The following is an 18,243-nucleotide window of genomic DNA, read 5'->3' as shown; positions in this document are numbered from 1 at the left end:
GGCGTCGGCTTTGGGGCCTGTTATCCGTTGGTGGCATTTGGGTCCTGTTCCCCGATGGCAGTGGCAGTGGCAGTGGCTTGGGGAAGGGCAGGGAGAAAGAAAGAAAGGGGGCAGACAGGGAGACAGAAGGAAAGAAGAGAAACAGGAAAAAAGAAAGGGGGCATGAAGAGAGAAAGAAAGAAAGGGCAGGGAGAGAGGAAGAAAAAGTTGGGGGAGGGAATGAGGTTTGAAGAAGAGGAAGCATGCAGGCTGAAAGAAAGATTGGATGCACAGTCAGAAGAAGAAAGTGCAACCAGAGACTCATGAAATCACCAGACAAGGTAGGAAAAATGATTTTATTTTAAATTTAGTGATCAAAATGTGTCTGAATTTATATCTGCTGTCTATATTTTACAATATGGTCCCCTTTTACTAAACCACAATAGTGGTTTTTAGCGCAGGGAGCCTATGAGCATCCAGAGCAGTGCTGGGCATTCAGCGCAGCTTCCTGCGCTAAAAACTGCTATTGTGGTTTAGTAAAAAGGGAAGGGGGTGGGTTTTGTCTATTTTTGTATGGTTGTTACTGAGGTGACAGTGCATAGAGTCATCTGCTTTGACCTCCTTGAAAAAACCCTGGAATAGGAATGATAATTAACAATTCTATGCGTACAGTGTGCGTTGTGTTTTTTAAAAATTTTATTGTTGGTAGATCATTTAGACTTGGTCATTTTAAAAGTAGCTCGCGAGTCAAAAAAGTGTGGGCACCCCTGATATAGTGTATCTAGATTTTCAGAAAGCTTTTGATAAAGTTCCTCACGAGAGGCTCCTGAGAAAATTAAAGTGTCATGGGATATCTGGCAAAGTTCAGTTGTGGATTAGGAAATAGTTATTGGATAGAAAACAGAGGGTAGGGTTAAATAGAAACATAGAAACATGAAAAGATGACGGCAGATAAGGGCTACAGCCCATCAAGTCTGCCCATACCATTGACCCCCTTTTAAGTCTACTGGCCCCCTTAACTCTACTGACCTGCTCTATTAAGTCTATATCCTAGCGACCGTATTCATTGGTATGACCCTCGCAGTGATCCCACATAGGTATCCCATTTATTCTTGAAGTCTGGGATACTGCAGGCCTTGATCACCTGTACTGGAAGCTTGTTCCAATGCTCTATCACTCGTTCCGTGAAGAAGTACTTCCTGACGTCTCCACGAAACTTCCCTCCCCTGAGTTTGAGCGGATGTCCTCTTGTGTTCGAGGGTCCTTTGAGAAGAAAGATATCATCTTCCACCTCGACCCGTCCCGTGATGTACTTAAATGTCTCAATCATGTCTCCCCTCTTCCTACGCTCCTCGAGAGTATAGAGCTGCAATTTGTTCAGTCTTTCTTCGTACGAGAGACCCTTTAGCCCCGAGACCATCCTGGTGGCTATCCGCTGAACTGACTCAATTCTGAGCACATCTTTACGGTAATGTGGCCTCCAAAATTGCACACAGTATTCTAGTTGAGGTCTCACCATGGCTCTGTATAATGGCATCAGGCTTCCTGTTGACAAAACTTCTCTTGATACAACCCATCATCTGCCGTGCCTTAGATGAAGCCTTCTCCACTTGAGTGGCAGTCTTCATGTCTGCACTGATGATCACTCCCAAGTCTCGTTCTGCCGTAGTCTTGGTCAAAGTTTCTCCATTCAAGGTGTAAGTTCTGCATGGATTTCCATTTCCGAGATGCATGACCTTACATTTCTTGGCGTTGAAGCCCAGCTGCCAGATAGAGGACCAACTTTCTAAAGCACGGAGGTCCTGTTCCATAGTATCCTGCAGATTGTAGCCGTTTACGATATTGCATAGTTTGGCGTCATCAGCGAATAAGGTCATTTTTTTTCAATGGAGGAGAGTAAACAGTGGAGTGCCACAGAGGTCTGTACTGGGACCAGTGCTATTTAACTTATTTATAAATGATCTGGAAATTGGAACAAGTGAGGTGATTAAATTTGCAGATGACACTAAACTGTTCAAAGTTGTTAAAAAGCATGCAGATTGTGAAAAATTGCAGACCGAACCTAAGGAAATTGGAAGACTGGGTGTCCAAATGGCTGATGAAATTTAATGTGGACAAATGAAAAGTGATGCACATTGGGAAGAATAACCTGAATCACAGTTACTGGATGCTAGGGTCCACTTTGGGGATTAGCACCTAAGAAAAGGATCTGGGTATCATCGTAGACAATACGATGAAACCTTATGCCCAATGTGCGGCGGAGGCAGGGCAGAATTAATTCTTAGAGGGCCCCTAGGCACACAAGTATACTGGGCCCCCCCTGGGCCTGCCCCGCCCATGCCCCACCCACACCCCACACCCTTTATCTGTTTTCTTATTTACTTTTTTATTTCCACTTATATTTCTTTTTTTTTTAAATTCAAAACAAACAAAGATTAGCATACTAGTGCACAGTTTTTCTTCTATGCAACCCCCAAACATCTCTGAACAAATCCCCCTTCCTTCCCTTCCCACCTACTTATCCAGGACATTAACTCTGAACCCTTTCAATACGTATATAAAAGCATTCAAATATATTGTAAAGCAGTAATACTATCCAAAATATAAGTCTATATTAATAACCAAATTTACATCGCCTAACTGCCTCACTCTACATCAGGGGAGTCAAACTCAATCACATAAGGAGCCGAAATCTGAAAAAAAGGCTGTCGCAGGTCAAATTTTTTAATTAAGATACTTAGGGGTTCTTTTATTAAGGTACACTAACTGATTTTGTGCACGCTAAATGTGCACCTTAATAAAAGGACCCCTAAGTGACTAAGGCTTAGTCTTAGCAGACATATAGGGTTACAACATCTCCAACTCTACACCGGCTCTGTGGTATAAACAAGATAAATATTTTAATCACAAAACAGAAAATAAAATTATTTTTTCTACCTTTTGTTGGTCCCAGGCTCTGGTTGTCTTCTGATAACTCACTTTCCAGGGTTTCCTGCCCATTTGTCGTTTTCTTCTTTCCCCGTGCTAACCATCCATCTTCCATCTCTGTCCTCCCCTTCCATTTCCCTTCCCCCCCTCGGAGGTCTGGCATCTTTCCATTTTTTCGTGTCCATATCCGCAGCTTCGGCAATGGACCCCACCATCCCCAGATCCACCATCTGTCCTTTTTTCAACTACCCTCTCATCCAGCATCTCTCCCTCCTTTCCCACCACCCCAGAGTCCATCATCTCTCCATTTCTCTTTCCAACTACCCTGTCTTATGCCACTTCCAGAAACTGTATGCCTCCCCCTTCCATCTTTCCCTTCACCCCCATTGGTCTGGCATCCATCTTCTTCCATTCCCTTCTGCAATGATCTGGCATCTCTCTCCTCGCCTCTTTTTCCCTTCCCTCTCCCACACCCACACCCCCATGGTCTGGCATTTCACTCTTTTCTCTCTCTTCCCCCCACTTCCATCAACATCTGCCCCCTTTCTTTCCCTCCAGCCTAAATCCATCCAGTACATAAGAACATAAGAAATGCCTCTGCTGGGTCAGACCCGAGGTCCATCGTGCCCAGCAGTCCACTCACGCGGTGGCCCAACAGGTCCAGGACCTGTGCAGTAATCTTCTATCTATACCCCTCTATCCCCTTTTCCAGTAGGAATTTGTCTAATCCTTTCTTGAACCCCAGTACCGTACTCTGCCCAATTACGTCCTCTGGAAGCGCATTCCAGGTGTCCACCACACGTTGGGTAAAAAAGAACTTCCTAGTATTTGTTTTGAATCTGTCTCCTATCAACTTTTCCGAGTGCCCTCTTGTTCTTTTTATTTTTCGTAAAAGGAGTCCTAACCTGACAAAACATATTAAACAAAAGGAAGAAATGGGGAAAGAAATACAAGTTGTTGATAGTAAATAAGACAAGTAGAGAAAAATACAATAGGAAGGGTGAGAGCGGTGGGCTTCAAATAAGTTGGGAAATAGGATTCAATTGAGGCTCTTAATCTAGCTTTCTAGCAATCAAATGCATCTTTAAAAAGAAAGCATTTTAACTTGCTCTTGAATCTGTCTAAGTTGCGTTCTTCCATTAAATAAATAGGGAGGGAATTCCATGTTTAGAGGGCTGTGACAGAAAAGATGAATTGCTGCCGTGTGTTAATGTTTTTGAGAGAGGGAACAATTAATAAATGTTGATCGTTTGACCTAAGTAATCTTGTTGGAGTGTGGGGAATCAATAATCTATGAATGAAGGTGGGAGTTTTATAAAGAAGAGATTTAAGAGTTAGCAGACTTAATTTTTTACGTTATGCAGTGAGCAACTGGAAGCCAATGCACTTTCTTAAGAAGGGGTGTCACATGGTCGAATTTCTTAGCTTTCATTATGAGTTTAATTGAAGCGTTTTGGATAATCTGTAAACGTCTGGTTTCTTTTTGGGCTATTCCCTTAAATAGAGCATTACAATAATCAATTTTTGAGATTATCAGTGAATGAATTAATGTATTAAGTGACTTGGGACATAAAAATTTTGAAACTGAATGAATTTGACGTAGTCTGAAGAAGATTTGACAATACTACTAATATGGTCATGATAAGTTAGTTTATGATCAAAAATAAGCAGGCCAGAGAGGCTTGATGTTTTTCATGTTAAGAGATGGACTTTTTTGGGGACATTATGAACAGGACATCTCAGTTCTGAATTGGATGTTCTGCCAAAAATTCCCCTCCGTGTGATTTTGTATGCTATTTATGCTTGTCTGCTGCATTTTTGATTACATATTTAAAGATAATTAGACTGTTTTCAGTCCAATTCTTTATCTGTGCATTTGAGAACCATTGGACCCCTGAGGAAGGTATATTCGCCGAAACACGGACCGTGTAGGGTCCGGTTGGACTATTACAATTGCATTTTTATGTTTTTAATGTGTAAAAGTGTATAATAAACCATTTCCAGAACATCAGTATCCACAGCTTTTTGGTTTTTTTCTCCGCTGGATTGATTTCACTGTGTATCTTTGGGTCTTCTTCTCCCTTGTTGTGCTGTGTTAATTTTATAAAACATTGGCGGGTTAAAGGTCATCTGGAAACATTGGATGAAGGAAGGAATACGTACTTTGGATGATGTTATATCAGATGGTAAGCTGCTTGACTTTTCCGATTGCAACACAAATTTGGTCTTAATAAATCACAAAATTATAGATGGTTGCAGTTGAAGCAGGCCATTCAGGAGGGGTTCCCTGAATGGAAAAATCTTAATAATCAGCATAGTTTGCCAGTCTTATGTTTTCAGGTGGACTTCCTGGGACACCAGGCCGCTCAGTGGTATAAATTAATATCTGGATTTTTGAATAAGAAACAAAAGACTGGTCTGCGTGACATTTGGAGCATTGAGATAAAGCTTCAAATTACTGCGTCTCAATGGCCACGAATTTGGGCTTGGAGGATGAGATATACGGCGTTGGCATCTATGAGACAAACTTGGTTTTTTTTTGTTACATAGAGCATTTTGGACCCCAGTTCATTTATAGAAATTAGCTCTAAGTCTAATAGATGCTGGCACTGTCATCTCGAAGCTGGGACATTAGATCATTTACTATTCTATTGTCCATTGATACTTCGCTTTTGGAAATCCATTTGGGGTCAAATGAACAATTTACTGGAAAATCCGGTGGCATTATCATATGATACTGTGCTATTTGGTACATCAATGAGAGCTAAGAGCCAAATATCTTCTAATAATAATAAACTTTTACTCATTATGACAGGGGTTGCCATACAGCAAATTATGAAAAACTGGAAAAATTGGGATTGGCTGAATTATAATTTTTGGTGGAATTCGTTATGCCAAATCTTTAAAATGGAGCGGGTAATAGCCATACAGCAGGGGCATTTAAAGAAATTTAGGGATGTTTGGGAATCATTAACAAAATATTATACAGAATGAATATTATTTTTTCCCTTTGATCATACACGTCCAGGGTGGGGAGGGGGGTGGGGATAGTTTATGTTTTCTTATGCTTAAGAACAATTGTTGAGTATAAGGGGGGGAGGGATATTTGATATGAATTAGACTTTGATGGAATATTAAGTGATGTTAAAGTATAAAATGATTGTATCTTATGTTACACTTATTGAAAGTTTTTAAAATGAATAAAGAATTCAGAGAAAACATTTTTCAATGTAAAGAATGTTTATGTATATAAAATGGCTTTTGTAAAAATTACCCAAGTGATTACATGCATAAAAGTACAAATGGTTCCAAGAAAGCACATGCTTTAATGAAATCTAGATATAGGCATGTTCAACACCAGGTGTTGAGCACAGCATGCGTAGAGTCATCAATAACATATATTTTATGCACTTTCACTTGTATTGGACATTAGAACAGTTACATATGCTCCCATGCAGATATAAATGGCCATGGCTTCAAACTAGCTATAATTTCTGATAGTTTACTCTTAGTATTAGAGGCTGACTGAATTTTAGTTTCAGTTTCCAATTTGGTACTGAAAATGGCCCAAAATCTGAGTTCGAATTTCAGCCAAAACTCTTCCCCACCCCTCACAACCACTTTCTGCCCCACCCCCATCCTGTCCAACCATCTAAAGGCCTTCCCCCAAGCCTGCCTTATGAAGCCCTGGTGGTCTAGAGACTTTGTCGGGTACAGGAATGAACCCCATTTGGTTCTGCCTGGTGCTCAGTAGAAATGGCTACTGAGACCTTTTGGTCAGGTGGGGGTGGGGGTGGGGGAAGGAGTGAGGACTATTGTGGGGGGCAATTTCAGTTTTGATTTTGTTTTTTGCCAAAACTGAGTGGCCAATTTCAGTCACAGATTCAGTTTTAGTAGAAACTGATATCCTGGTTTCAGTCAGGCTGTACCTAGTGTTTTATAAAAAACATGTAGGCTGCTGTGAGGGACTTTTTTTTAATGTCCAAGTCAGAATTGGGATGTTTATTCAATACATTTTTTAAAAAAGTTTATTTTAGAGCCTTTTCAAACAGGAAAAACATATGGGTTTCCCTTTTAAAAATGGCTCTAATGATAATATGGACATATTTGCACAAAAATTGTCTAAAAAGAAGAACCATTTCCCAAACTGACACATTCAACTTACAAACAACAAAAAAACAGGCACAAGAATGTCTGGCCCTATTTTGAGAGAAATTGCTACACAGACTTTTCTGCAGATCAGAGGGGCAGCCTAATGGTCAGTGCAGTGGTCTTTAAATGATGGCCTTCCGGTATACCATAATTCTTTTATTTTGTATTGTGCCAAATGGTCCATCTAGTCCAATCTCCTGTTTTGAACATTGGCCAATCCAGGTCACAGTACCTGATAGAAACCCAGTGAGATTTGGACCTGGACCCCCTTGTTCACAGTCTACTTCACTGACCACTAGGCTACTCCTGGGATCTGCTGGCTGCTGTGTTGGGTATACCCACAATAACTGATGCTGTCATAGTGCCTGGTATCCCATTTCAGTTTCAGTTCCTAAGGGGGTATGAAGGGGCCATCATCCACTAGGCAATTCCGGTCCTCGAGAGCCACAGACAGGTCAGGTTTTCAGGATATCCACAATGAATATATATATATATATATATATATATATATATAATATAGCTAGACAGGTTTTTTATTTAAATATACTGTATTTTTATTAAATAACACAAATCTTAACACTATATTATACATTAAACATAAATGAATCCATATTACACTTTCAGTTACTAAAATCTGTATTATCTCATAATACAGTAGAAGAAAACCTGGAGCTTGCACTCAGTCTATTCACAAGCTTTTTCAGATAAAAATAAAGCTGTTCCACATCATAGTCTGTGTGAATTATTTTATTTCTCCAGTATTTTCCAATGTTCCAACAAGCATATATTGACTCTTAGACAAAGCTGTTTTAATGCCTTCTCACTCAAATTCAGACTCTGTCCAGCCAGCCCGACGTAGCACCATGTTTCACTATTACAGTTTCTTCAGGAGCTGAAGCTGTGGTAGGTTTTCAACTTCTTTACTGCTTCATTTCATTATAGATTAGCAACTGCACGGGTTCACATGACCTTAGAAAGATGAGCACAGGGTGTTTACTTGGTGAGCCACAGCTGCTTCCTTTCAGTTATGGGGATTCCTACCATGAGAGCTTAGTGATCCTAGCCATGTGAAGGTGAAAATACCTGATCAAAGCTTAGCAGATCCCTAAGCTATCATATCAGATGTGAGGAAGAAAGACATTAGTGGAAGCTGCTGTGGCTCAATGGGTAAGAGCCCTGTTCCCATCTTCCAGAGGTCATAAGTTCAAATTCCAACACATATTTTTATTGTAGCATTCTACCTTGCAGGTGCACCTTGATGATCTCATAATGAGGTCAGCATTGTGCAGCTGCACACCTCCATTTGCAATGAAGTAGAAGCCATGCTAATGTCTGTATCTGTTTTTTGTGTTTTAAAGCTTTTTCAAATGAAGTTATGTATGCAATCTATATATTTTTTCATGTATTTTCTTTGCTTTCAAGAATGAGCTGATTGGAGCACTGTTTAGTCAGAAAAAAAGGGTAGCTTTTTAGCAAGAAACATAAAGTTGTGTTTTTCATGTGCTGTACTTCAGTTAATGGATGTTTTCCTCTAATTAGCAAATAGCATTGCTGTTTGTCCACAAAAAAAGAAGGTTTTGCATATCTGTTTTAATGTGCCCTGTTTATGTGGTGCCTTATTAAATATATTTTGAGCTTAATAAAGCAAAAATAAAAACCCAGAGCGCTATTTAGCTGATCGCATTAAGGATGTCCAAACTGTGCCTAAGTTTCATCTATAGAACTCAGATCTATCTGAAGCCCAAACTATGCTGAAAAGTAGACCTGGTTTTCATTCGCCTACAATTTAGGCATAAGATGGACGCCCTAGGTCGCTCAGCGTTATGCAAATGAATCGAAGGATGCCCATATTGAAGCCTCACCCAGACCAAGCCCATGCCTATTACATTAGGCATGAGTTTTCCCAATAGGGGTCCATGAAATTGTGGAGGCGCCTACAAAGTGACATCTACATCCTTTGGACATCCATTTGCCAATTATCGCTCGTTAAGACCCTTAAATGGTTCATTAACCACTTAGTTTGGTTGCTTATGTCTCATTCAGCATTAGGTGGGACTTAGGTGCCCTTTATAGAATCAGGGCCAAAATGTCACTGATAGTACATGTTCACAACAGTGAGACTTGAATACTACATGATCTGTGTTTCAGCGAATATTCAGCCTTCCTCAGGGGTTTTTAAAAATAAATAAATTAACATTAAAAAAAATGAAAATAGAGATAAAAATATAAAAATAGAGTGAAACAAAGCTTGAGGAGTGAAAATGATTGAAAGATTAGTTAGAGGGGGCTGTTTGGTGGTATGCTTTTGAAGAAAATGATACATTGTAGAGCCATACCAAATTGTTTCCATTTAGTATGGCTCTACAATTTATTATTTTCTTCATAAGCACAACACAAAGCAGCACCTTCTAACTAATCTTTCATTCATTTTCACTTCTCACGCTTTGTTTCAATATATTTTTATATTTTCATTTTTATGCTAATTTCGATGTTAATTAATTTATTTTTAAGGACCCCTGAGGAAGACTGAGTATTCGCCGAAATACGAACCATGTAGGGTCTGAGTCTCACTTTTCTGAGCATGTACTATCAGTGACACTTTGTACTTAAATAAATCCTGAGGTTGCTTTTATTTAGTTTTTGATCTGACTATTTGAATAAATAATATTTTCTGGACATCCAGAGACTTGTGTTCCTCTTTGTGCTTTTGTTATTTTATCACCATCTTCCAGTTATCATTATACCAACAATAATGCCACAGACCTCATAAATACCCCTCCTCCATCCCATTGTAGGTACAAGTTTCAGGGGAGGATCATATGTTACCTCCTCACTGGTTCAGGCTCAATTTTCTATTATCCCAGGACAAGCAGGCAGCATATTCTCTACATGTGGGTGACGTCATCCATGGAGCCCTGTCACGGACAGCTTTTCAAGCAAACTTGGTTGAAGATCTCAAGTTTGTTAGTACTGCCCATGCATGCGTATGCCTTCCCGCTCCACTAGAGGGTGCATCCCCTCTTCGTGGTCTTCAGTTCTTAGTTTTCTGCTGAGCCAGAAAGCCCTGTCTCTCTTCTCTGCATTCGTTTAAGTGCATTTCTAGCACCGCGGCTTCCTTATTTTCTTTCAGAGTTGCTGTGCGGTTTGTTGTTTTCTTTCTCTGATTGTGTGTTTTTCTTTTTGTTAACATCTTGGCGACCGGGAGCTTCCGGTTCACCATGGCCGCTTGGCCTCGTGTAGCTGCGGCCGTCTGCACCTTATGTCCCGGCCTCCTTCTGGGTTCAAGAAGTGCTCACAGTGCGATCGGGTGCTTTCCATCACAGACCCATCACCGCTGGTGTGTTCTGTGTCTGGGTGCAGTTCACCCCACGGACCCCTGTCCTCGTTGTGCCACCCTTCGGTTAGGGCCGGGATTGGGGAGCTCTTTGCCATGGAGGCTGCTCCTGCTCTGACCCTGGTCTCGACCTCAACCTTGGTCTCGGCGTCGGCTCTTGGGTAAGTATTTTTCCTTCTTTTTAGGTGCGTTACTTCGGTAACGCCGCCAGCTCCGAGGATGTACACCTCCTGGCCCAGGGACGCTACATCCTACGTGTTGACATCATCCATTTCAACAATTTCATCGATCCTATTGGAGGAGTCAGAAGACTGTAGCCCACTCTATCTCAGCGTTTAATCCAGTCGGCTCCACTGTCTTGAGCCGATGAATCCAACGCTGTTCTTTAACATTTATAACTCGTCCAACTGCTTAATCACCAATTAAGAAACATGTCGGGTCCAACTGCTTAATCACCAATTAAGAATGGTTGATAGTGTTTAAAGGTGGAGGTTGCATGATAATGATTGTAAAATATTTTTTTAGAGTCTTAATCACTGGTACGATTTTTTATAGTGTGGATCCCTGACGAAGCGAAAGCGAAACATGTCGGGTCCAACCGCTTAATCAACAATTAAGATAAGTACATTATAATAGAAGTTAAAAAGTTTAATAAAAGTATGCAAATTCAGTAGCATAAATAGAAAATTGAAAATAGAAGATTGAACCTGGACCAGTGAGGAGGTAACATATAATCCTCCCCTGAAACTTGTACCTACAATGGGATGGAGGAGGGGTATTTCTGAGGTCTGTAGCATTATTGTTGGTATAATGATAACTGGAAGATGGTGAAAGAAGATTAAGATTTATGGATCTTGGAACCAGATTGTAAGATTGGATTTGGATCATAGTTCCAAGATATTAATATTTACCTTGGATTGATGTTTTGTTATTTTATCAGACATGTAGGGGTGTTTCCTTATTTGCACCTGAAGGTTAGGCCTCTCTGACATCATCAAGCCTGAACCATTGTTTGCAAGAAATCATTCCAGCCTAAACCTTGCAAGAAGAGAAAGAAGAATACATCTTTGCTGTTTCTGCCTGATGCATTCTGGGTATGTACCAGAACTGTATTCTAGTCAAGGACATCCAGCTATGCCTACATGCTCTGCCTATGTGAATCTTGGGGAAGTTATGGCTCCTGTGCTTCTTATCTAACAAAGGCGCCTCTGTTCAGCAGCCTGTACAAGACTTTTTACAGAAAGGCTATTCATCTAAGTTATGTTTCTGGATTGGTCCGGAGAGGTCATCTGACGAGATCCAAGTGAAATGTGCTAATTATAATTTAGTCTATGCTGGGATGTGAGTGAACTTGCATTTTATCATAGGTTTCTCTGCACTTCTTCTATAATAATTAAGACCTGGAAAGTTACCTCTTGTGATTCTCTGCCTGAGAGTGAGAGAAACCAGACCTTAAACAGATTTGGATTCCATCACATAAAGGAAACCTTTGCTGCCAACCAAAGTTACAGCTTCTCCAGTTGCTGACGGACTGTTCCTAAACAGAAGGATCTCCATATCTGCTGAGCGGAGGAAAGATGTCTTCCAGTTCACCTGATTCTGTGCTACGGCCTAATTGGATGGTGAGGATAAGGAATTATATGTCTTTTCAGCTGGGTTAGAGAGGGAATCCTAGTGTCTTTAGGATAAGGATTTGTAAAGCACCTGTGGTGATAAGCGATATGTTTAGTTTGCTGCTAATCAGGAATTATTATTATAAGGAATTATTTAGAATGTAAGAATTAGTTTTACTTATTTATCTAGCAAGAGTGTTGTGATAATTATGTACTGAGTTTCATATATGTATTCGGATATTTTGTGAACAATAATTAGTTATTGCTGCTGGCTTACAAACTATATTTTTCTATTTTCATAATAAAAGTATTTCATAACACCTGGGTCTCATGCTTCGTGTAAGTAGGCAAAGCTAACTGAACCTGGATGAGATATTATGGTCTTCCCTAGAAAACTAATAGGCACGTATTTGTTTAAGTAACTGATTAGTACACCATAAATCTTTCTACAGACCTTAATAAAACAGGCTACAAACAGACACCTAACTGCCATCCAATCCTAAACAACTTGTTATTTCTTCCATATTCCATCATAATGATAACTCACTTCACCTACACTACAGCAGACACTATTATGCAATAACTTTATCTTCACTATACCACAGAGAGTACTATATAACATCATATAGATAATCCAATTTGCATGCAACATTTTGTACACTATAGACCTTTATGCAGGTTATTTAGCTTATGTGAATTGTACTGTATACTGTACATCATTATACAGCTCTCTAACATTATGTAAGATATATTTCTACCTTTCTATCTCTCACGTGTTCTTGTTGAGAAGATGGAGGGTGAAAAAGGCTCGCTACTGGGACAGAAACGAGAGACTGAACAGGAAAGGAATGCCTTGAAGGAGGAGATAGCTCAGCTTCAGCAACAGCTGGACCGGATCTGTGCTGAAAAACGTGTACTGGAGCAAAACTGGCTAAAAGCAGAGGAGACGCAAGAAAAACTAGAAGAACAATTAATCACAATTCGCAGAGAGAGGACTCAGCTACATGATCAAATCACTCAGGTAACAGGGACATAACTAAAAGCTCTCCTCCAGTACCTAAGTGACTGAAAGTACCCATCAATGTAATAAAATACCTGGGAAAGCTAACAATATGTTCAGTTGCATAAATACAAGCATTATCAGCAAAATAAAGGAGGAATCGCCTATGTTAAAGTTCTGTAGGCTGTACTTTTGGGAGGATGGACTTGGTTTATAAAGGGGGCAATCTGAAAATCTGGCTCGTGGAAGGACAAAAAATCCAATATATCTATTTACGAGTACATCTGCACTGAAACTGATTCATATATGCCTGTCAGGTTTTCAAAATGAAAGCTCTGCATACACTTTCCTTTTCCTAGCCTCTCACCACCACCTCCCCACTATTTTTTTGGTCAAGGGGAAAAGTACATAAATTATTGGAAAAAAACAAAGGTCCATCAAGCACAGTATCCTGTTTCCAGAAGTGGCCAATCCAGGTCTTGAGCACCTGGTAAGATCCCAAAAGAGTAAAACAGATTTTTGTGCAGCCTATCCCAGAAATAAGCTGGGGATTTTCCCAAGTCCACTTTAATAATGGTTTATAGACTTTTCTTGTAGGAACTTTTCCAAATTTTTAAAACCCTGAATGCTAACCACTTTTGCCACATTCTCTGGCAATGTATTCCCAAGCTTAATTGCATATTGGGTGAAGAAATATTTTCTCCAATTTGTTTTAAATATGCTACTTAGTAGCTTTATTACGTGTTTCCTAGTCCTTGTATTTTTGGAAAGAGAAAACAAGTGATTCATATCTACCCATCTATTCCATCTCTATTGTATCTCCCCTAAGCAGTCTCTTCTTCAAGCTGAAAAGCTCTAGGATCTTTAGCCCTAGCTCATAGGAAAGTGGTCCCATCCTCTTGATCATTTCGGTCACCCTTTTTTCTACATTTTCTAATTCTGCTATATCTTTTAAAGTTGTGGTGACTAGAATTGCAGCCGCGGGTGACCATGGATAACTCACTGAAATGATGGGGGGGGGGGAAACAGTGTTAACCGCGGCTAAGGAGACAAGGCCATTCACCGCCCTGTGGAGTGGGGAATGGCCTTGTGTCCACAGTTAAGGGAGGGAATGCGTGCGGTCACCAATCATGCTGCCTCCATCCATACTGATAGCCGCCACCCAAGAACATAAGAACATAAGAAGTTGCCTCCGCTGGGTCAGACCAGGGGTCCATCGTGCCCAGCAGTCCGCTCCCGCGGTGGCCCATCAGGTCCATGACCTGTAAGTGATCCTTTGTCTAAGACCTTTCAATCACCATTTTTCTTCTATCTATACCCTTCCATAATCCTATCTCTACCTCTATCTATATCCCTCAATCCCCTTATCCTTCAGGAACTTGTCCAATCCTTCTTTGAATCCCCTTAATGTACTCTGACCTATCACATCCTCCGGAAGCGCATTCCAGGTGTCTACCACCCTCTGAGTGAAGAAAAATTTCCTAGCATTGGTTCTAAACCTGTCCCCTTTCAGTTTCTCAGAGTGCCCCCTTGTTCTTGTAGTTCCCAATAGGCTGAAGAACTTGTCCCTTTCCACCTTCTCTATGCCCTTCATGATCTTGTAAGTCTCTATCATGTCTCCTCTGAGTCTCCGCTTCTCCAGGGAGAAGAGCCTCAGCCTTTCTAGCCTGTCTGCATATGAAAGGTTTTCCATACCTTTTATTATTTTTGTCGCTCTTCCCTGAACCCTATCAAGTATCTCCATGTCCTTCTTTAGGTACGGCAACCAATATTGGACACAGTATTCCAGATGCAGGCGCACCATCACGCGATACAGCGGCATGATGACTTCCTTTGTTCTGGCTGTAATACCCTTCTTAATTATACCCAACATTCTGTTTGCTTTCTTTGAGGCTGCTGCGCATTGTGCTGTTGACTTCATTGTTGTGTCCATGAGCACACCCAAGTCCTTTTCAAGGTTACTTGCCTCTAGTACTAATCCCTCCATTTGGTAGCTGAACATCGGGTTCTTTTTCCCTATATGCATGACCTTGCATTTCTCTACATTGAAGTTCATTTGCCATTTAATCGCCCACTCCTCCAGTTTGTTCAGGTCCCTTTGTAGATCCTCACATTCTTCCACAGTTCTAACCCTGCTACAGAGTTTAGTGTCATCCGCAAATTTTATAACTTCACACTTCGCCCCTGTTTCTAGGTCATTGATAAATATATTGAACAGCTGCGGTCCGAGTACCGACCCCTGCGGAACTCCGCTCGTGACTTTCCTCCAGCCTGAGTAGTGGCCCTTCACTCCAACCCTTTGCTTCCTGCCTGCCAACCAGTGTTTAACCCATCTGTGTATATCCCCTTCCACCCCGTGGTTCCACAGCTTCCTAAGTAACCGCTCATGGGGTACCTTGTCAAAGGCTTTTTGGAAGTCGAGATAAATGATGTCTATGGGTTCCCCTTTGTCCATCTGGCTGTTTACCCCCTCAAAGAAGTGCATCTCCCTCCCTCCATCCCTCCTGATCACTGCTGCCCGATCGCTCTGCTGCCAAAGCCTGATCCCCGCCCCTGCCTGAGCATCTCCCTCCCTGCTCCATACCTTTGCAGCAGGCGTATCAGGCCCCACCTGTGGGCAGGATTTGAGCTTCCTGGGCCAATCAGGTCCTAAGGCCAGCCATTCAATGGATGGATGGCCTGTCAGGCAGATGGGCTTTCTCACCCATCCGTCCGACCAACGTTATTGAAGGTACGGGGAGGGGGGATGGGGTGGTGGGTCGGCGGGGGAGGGGGGGTCGCAGGTCGGCGGGGGGGGGGGCGATCGGGGTTTGGTGGGGCCCTTGCGTCGAGGGCAGGAGGGCTTAGGCTCCCTCCTGTCCGATCCTGTCGGACAGTTCGGGGGTGCCCAGGGCAGGAGGGCTTGGACTCCCTCCTGCCCCGATCCTGTCAGGGAGTTCGGGGTGCCCGGGGCAGGAGGGCTTGGGCTCCCTCTTGCACCGATGTCGTCGGGGGTGGGGGGGTGGATTCTGTAACCGGTGTTGGTTTTGACAGACACCGGTTATAGAATCCAGCTTTTAGGCAAAGGACTGGCTCCTCCTTCGCCTAAAAGCACTTCTTTTGGACGTTTGGGGCTTAGGCTTTTTTTAGGTTGATTATATGGTATAAGTTTACACGTAGTGATGGTCAGGGCATTTAAACAGCTGAACGTAGAGGCAGGCCATTATCAAAAAAAACCTCCTTTTGGATGTTTTTTTTGATAATGGACATTTTCCCTGCTTCTACTGTCAACGTTTAAGGCCTTAGGCCAAAAGGGGACTTAGACGGTTTTTTTTATTATGCCCCTCCACGTGTGCAGTAATCACGAGCCGACAGTTCCAACGCAAAATGGTATCCATTTTGCATTGGAACCGTCGGCTCGTGATTACTGCTTTTGTTCATTATCAATTTAAATTGCGGTTTTGTGTTAAACCTTATCAACCATGGACTCCTGAGGAAGGCGTGTTTTCCAAAACACGGACCGTGTCAGGTGCCTTGGTTTGTAAAAAGGTGGTATTAGTAACCGCATTTAACATTTGGTATAATAAACATAGACTGCACTTTGTACATATTGTCTGCAGTTTTTTCTTGCTTTTTGCTTGCTATCTTTGCACTGCAGTCTTTGTTGGATTTCCTTATTGTTTGAAGAAGTAATGAAACACTGACCTAGGATACCTAATACTTTTGCACTAGCTCTAAATCAGTATTTTATACATTATCTGTAAAATCAAATAAATATGAATGATGAACAATCACACCTATCCTTCACCTGTCCCTTTTGTTCATGTATAATTCTATTAATCAGCTAAAATATGCCTTTCGAAGGGGTGCTGAAAAGTTCTCAGCCCAACCAACTTCCTAAATTCTGAGCATTATTTTACCACTATAGCTGAAAAGCAGTGGCATACTAAGTGGGGGGTAGGGGGGTTGGTCCTCCCCAGGTGCACGCCCCAAGGGGGTGCACAGCCGGCCACCTTCCCTATTCTGCCACTGCTCCGTCTCACCACCGCATCCCGACACCGGCTCCCCCACAGTCATTCCTTAACCCGGCCGGCCAGCCGGCAACTGGTAGATGGAGACAAAAGGTGAGGCGGGCTGGTGGGCAGGGAAAAAGCGTCGGGCCCACAAGGCTTCACCTCCGGCGTCAATTCTAACATCGGAGGGTAAGTTCTGGGCCAGTCAATCGCTGGCTGGCTGGCCAGCAACTTCCTCCCCATTAGAACTGACGCCGGAAGTGAAATGTTGTAGGCCCGATGCTTGTACACATCGGGCCTGGCTCGGTGAAGGAGCAGGGAGAAATCGGCTGCTGGCTTGGGGGTGGGGGTAAGGAAAGAATCGTGGAAGTGGAGAAATTGGCACAATGGCTTTGTGGGGGCTAGGGGGAGAGAGAAAGAAAGGCAGCAATAAAGAGGGTGGCCAGGGGGAGAGAGATAGAAAAGCAAAAATAAAGAGGGGGACCAGGGGGAGAGAGAAAGAAAGGCAGAAATAAAGAGGGTGGCCAGGGGGAGAGAGATAGAAAAGCAAAAATAAAGAGGGGGACCAGGGGGAGAGAGAAAGAAAGGCAGAAATAAAGAGGGGGCCGGGGAGAGGGAAAGAAAGGCAGAAATAAAGCGGGGGGCCAGGGGGAGAGAGAAAGAAAGGCAGAAATAAAGAGGGGGGCCAGGGGGAGAGAGAAAGAAAGGTAGAAATAAAGAGGGGGCCAGGGGGAGAGAGAAAGAAAGAGGGGGGGCAGGAGGAAAAAGAAGAAGGACCAGAGACTTATGACATCACCAGAGAAAAAGGTAGGAAAAATGATTTTATTTTCAATTTAGTGATCAAAATGTGTCCGTTTTGAGAATTTATATCTGCTGTCTATATTTTGCACTATGGCCCCCTTTTACTAAACCGCAATAACGGTTTTTAGCACAGGAAGCCTATGAGCATCGAGAGCAGCACGGGGCATTCAGCACAGCTCCCTGCACTAAAAACAACTATCGCGGTTTAGTAAAAAGGGTGGGGGTATTTGTCTATTTTTGTATAGTTGTTACTGAAGTGACAATGCCTTGACCTCTTTGAAACCCCCCCTGAATATAAATGATAATTAACATTTTCTCTGCGTACAGTGTGCTTTGTGTTTTTTTTAAATTGTATTATTGGTAGATCATTTTGACTTGGTCATTTTAAAAGTAACTCGCAAGCCCAAAAAGTGTGGGCATCCCTTCTGTAAACAGTGGTGTCTG

The 18,243-nt window shown here is 42.1% G+C and overlaps 1 protein-coding gene across 5 annotated transcripts in view; it reads left to right on the top strand.

Moving 5' to 3' along the window:
- Positions 1–18,243, top strand: part of CROCC2 (ciliary rootlet coiled-coil, rootletin family member 2) — a 993,480-nt gene that overhangs the window by 557,029 nt on the left and 418,208 nt on the right. For all 5 annotated transcript variants that reach the window (XM_033959482.1, XM_033959484.1, XM_033959480.1 and 2 more), the window contains one exon: positions 12,797–13,027. In XM_033959482.1, coding sequence (XP_033815373.1) covers positions 12,797–13,027 — 231 coding nt within the window. The remainder of the gene's footprint in view (positions 1–12,796; positions 13,028–18,243) is intronic.

Source organism: Geotrypetes seraphini, chromosome 9 (assembly GCF_902459505.1).
Source record: "Geotrypetes seraphini chromosome 9, aGeoSer1.1, whole genome shotgun sequence".
NCBI lineage: Eukaryota > Metazoa > Chordata > Amphibia > Gymnophiona > Dermophiidae > Geotrypetes > Geotrypetes seraphini.
The sequence above is the reverse complement of the archived record's forward strand: the minus strand, read 5'-3'. Positions and strand labels throughout refer to the sequence as shown.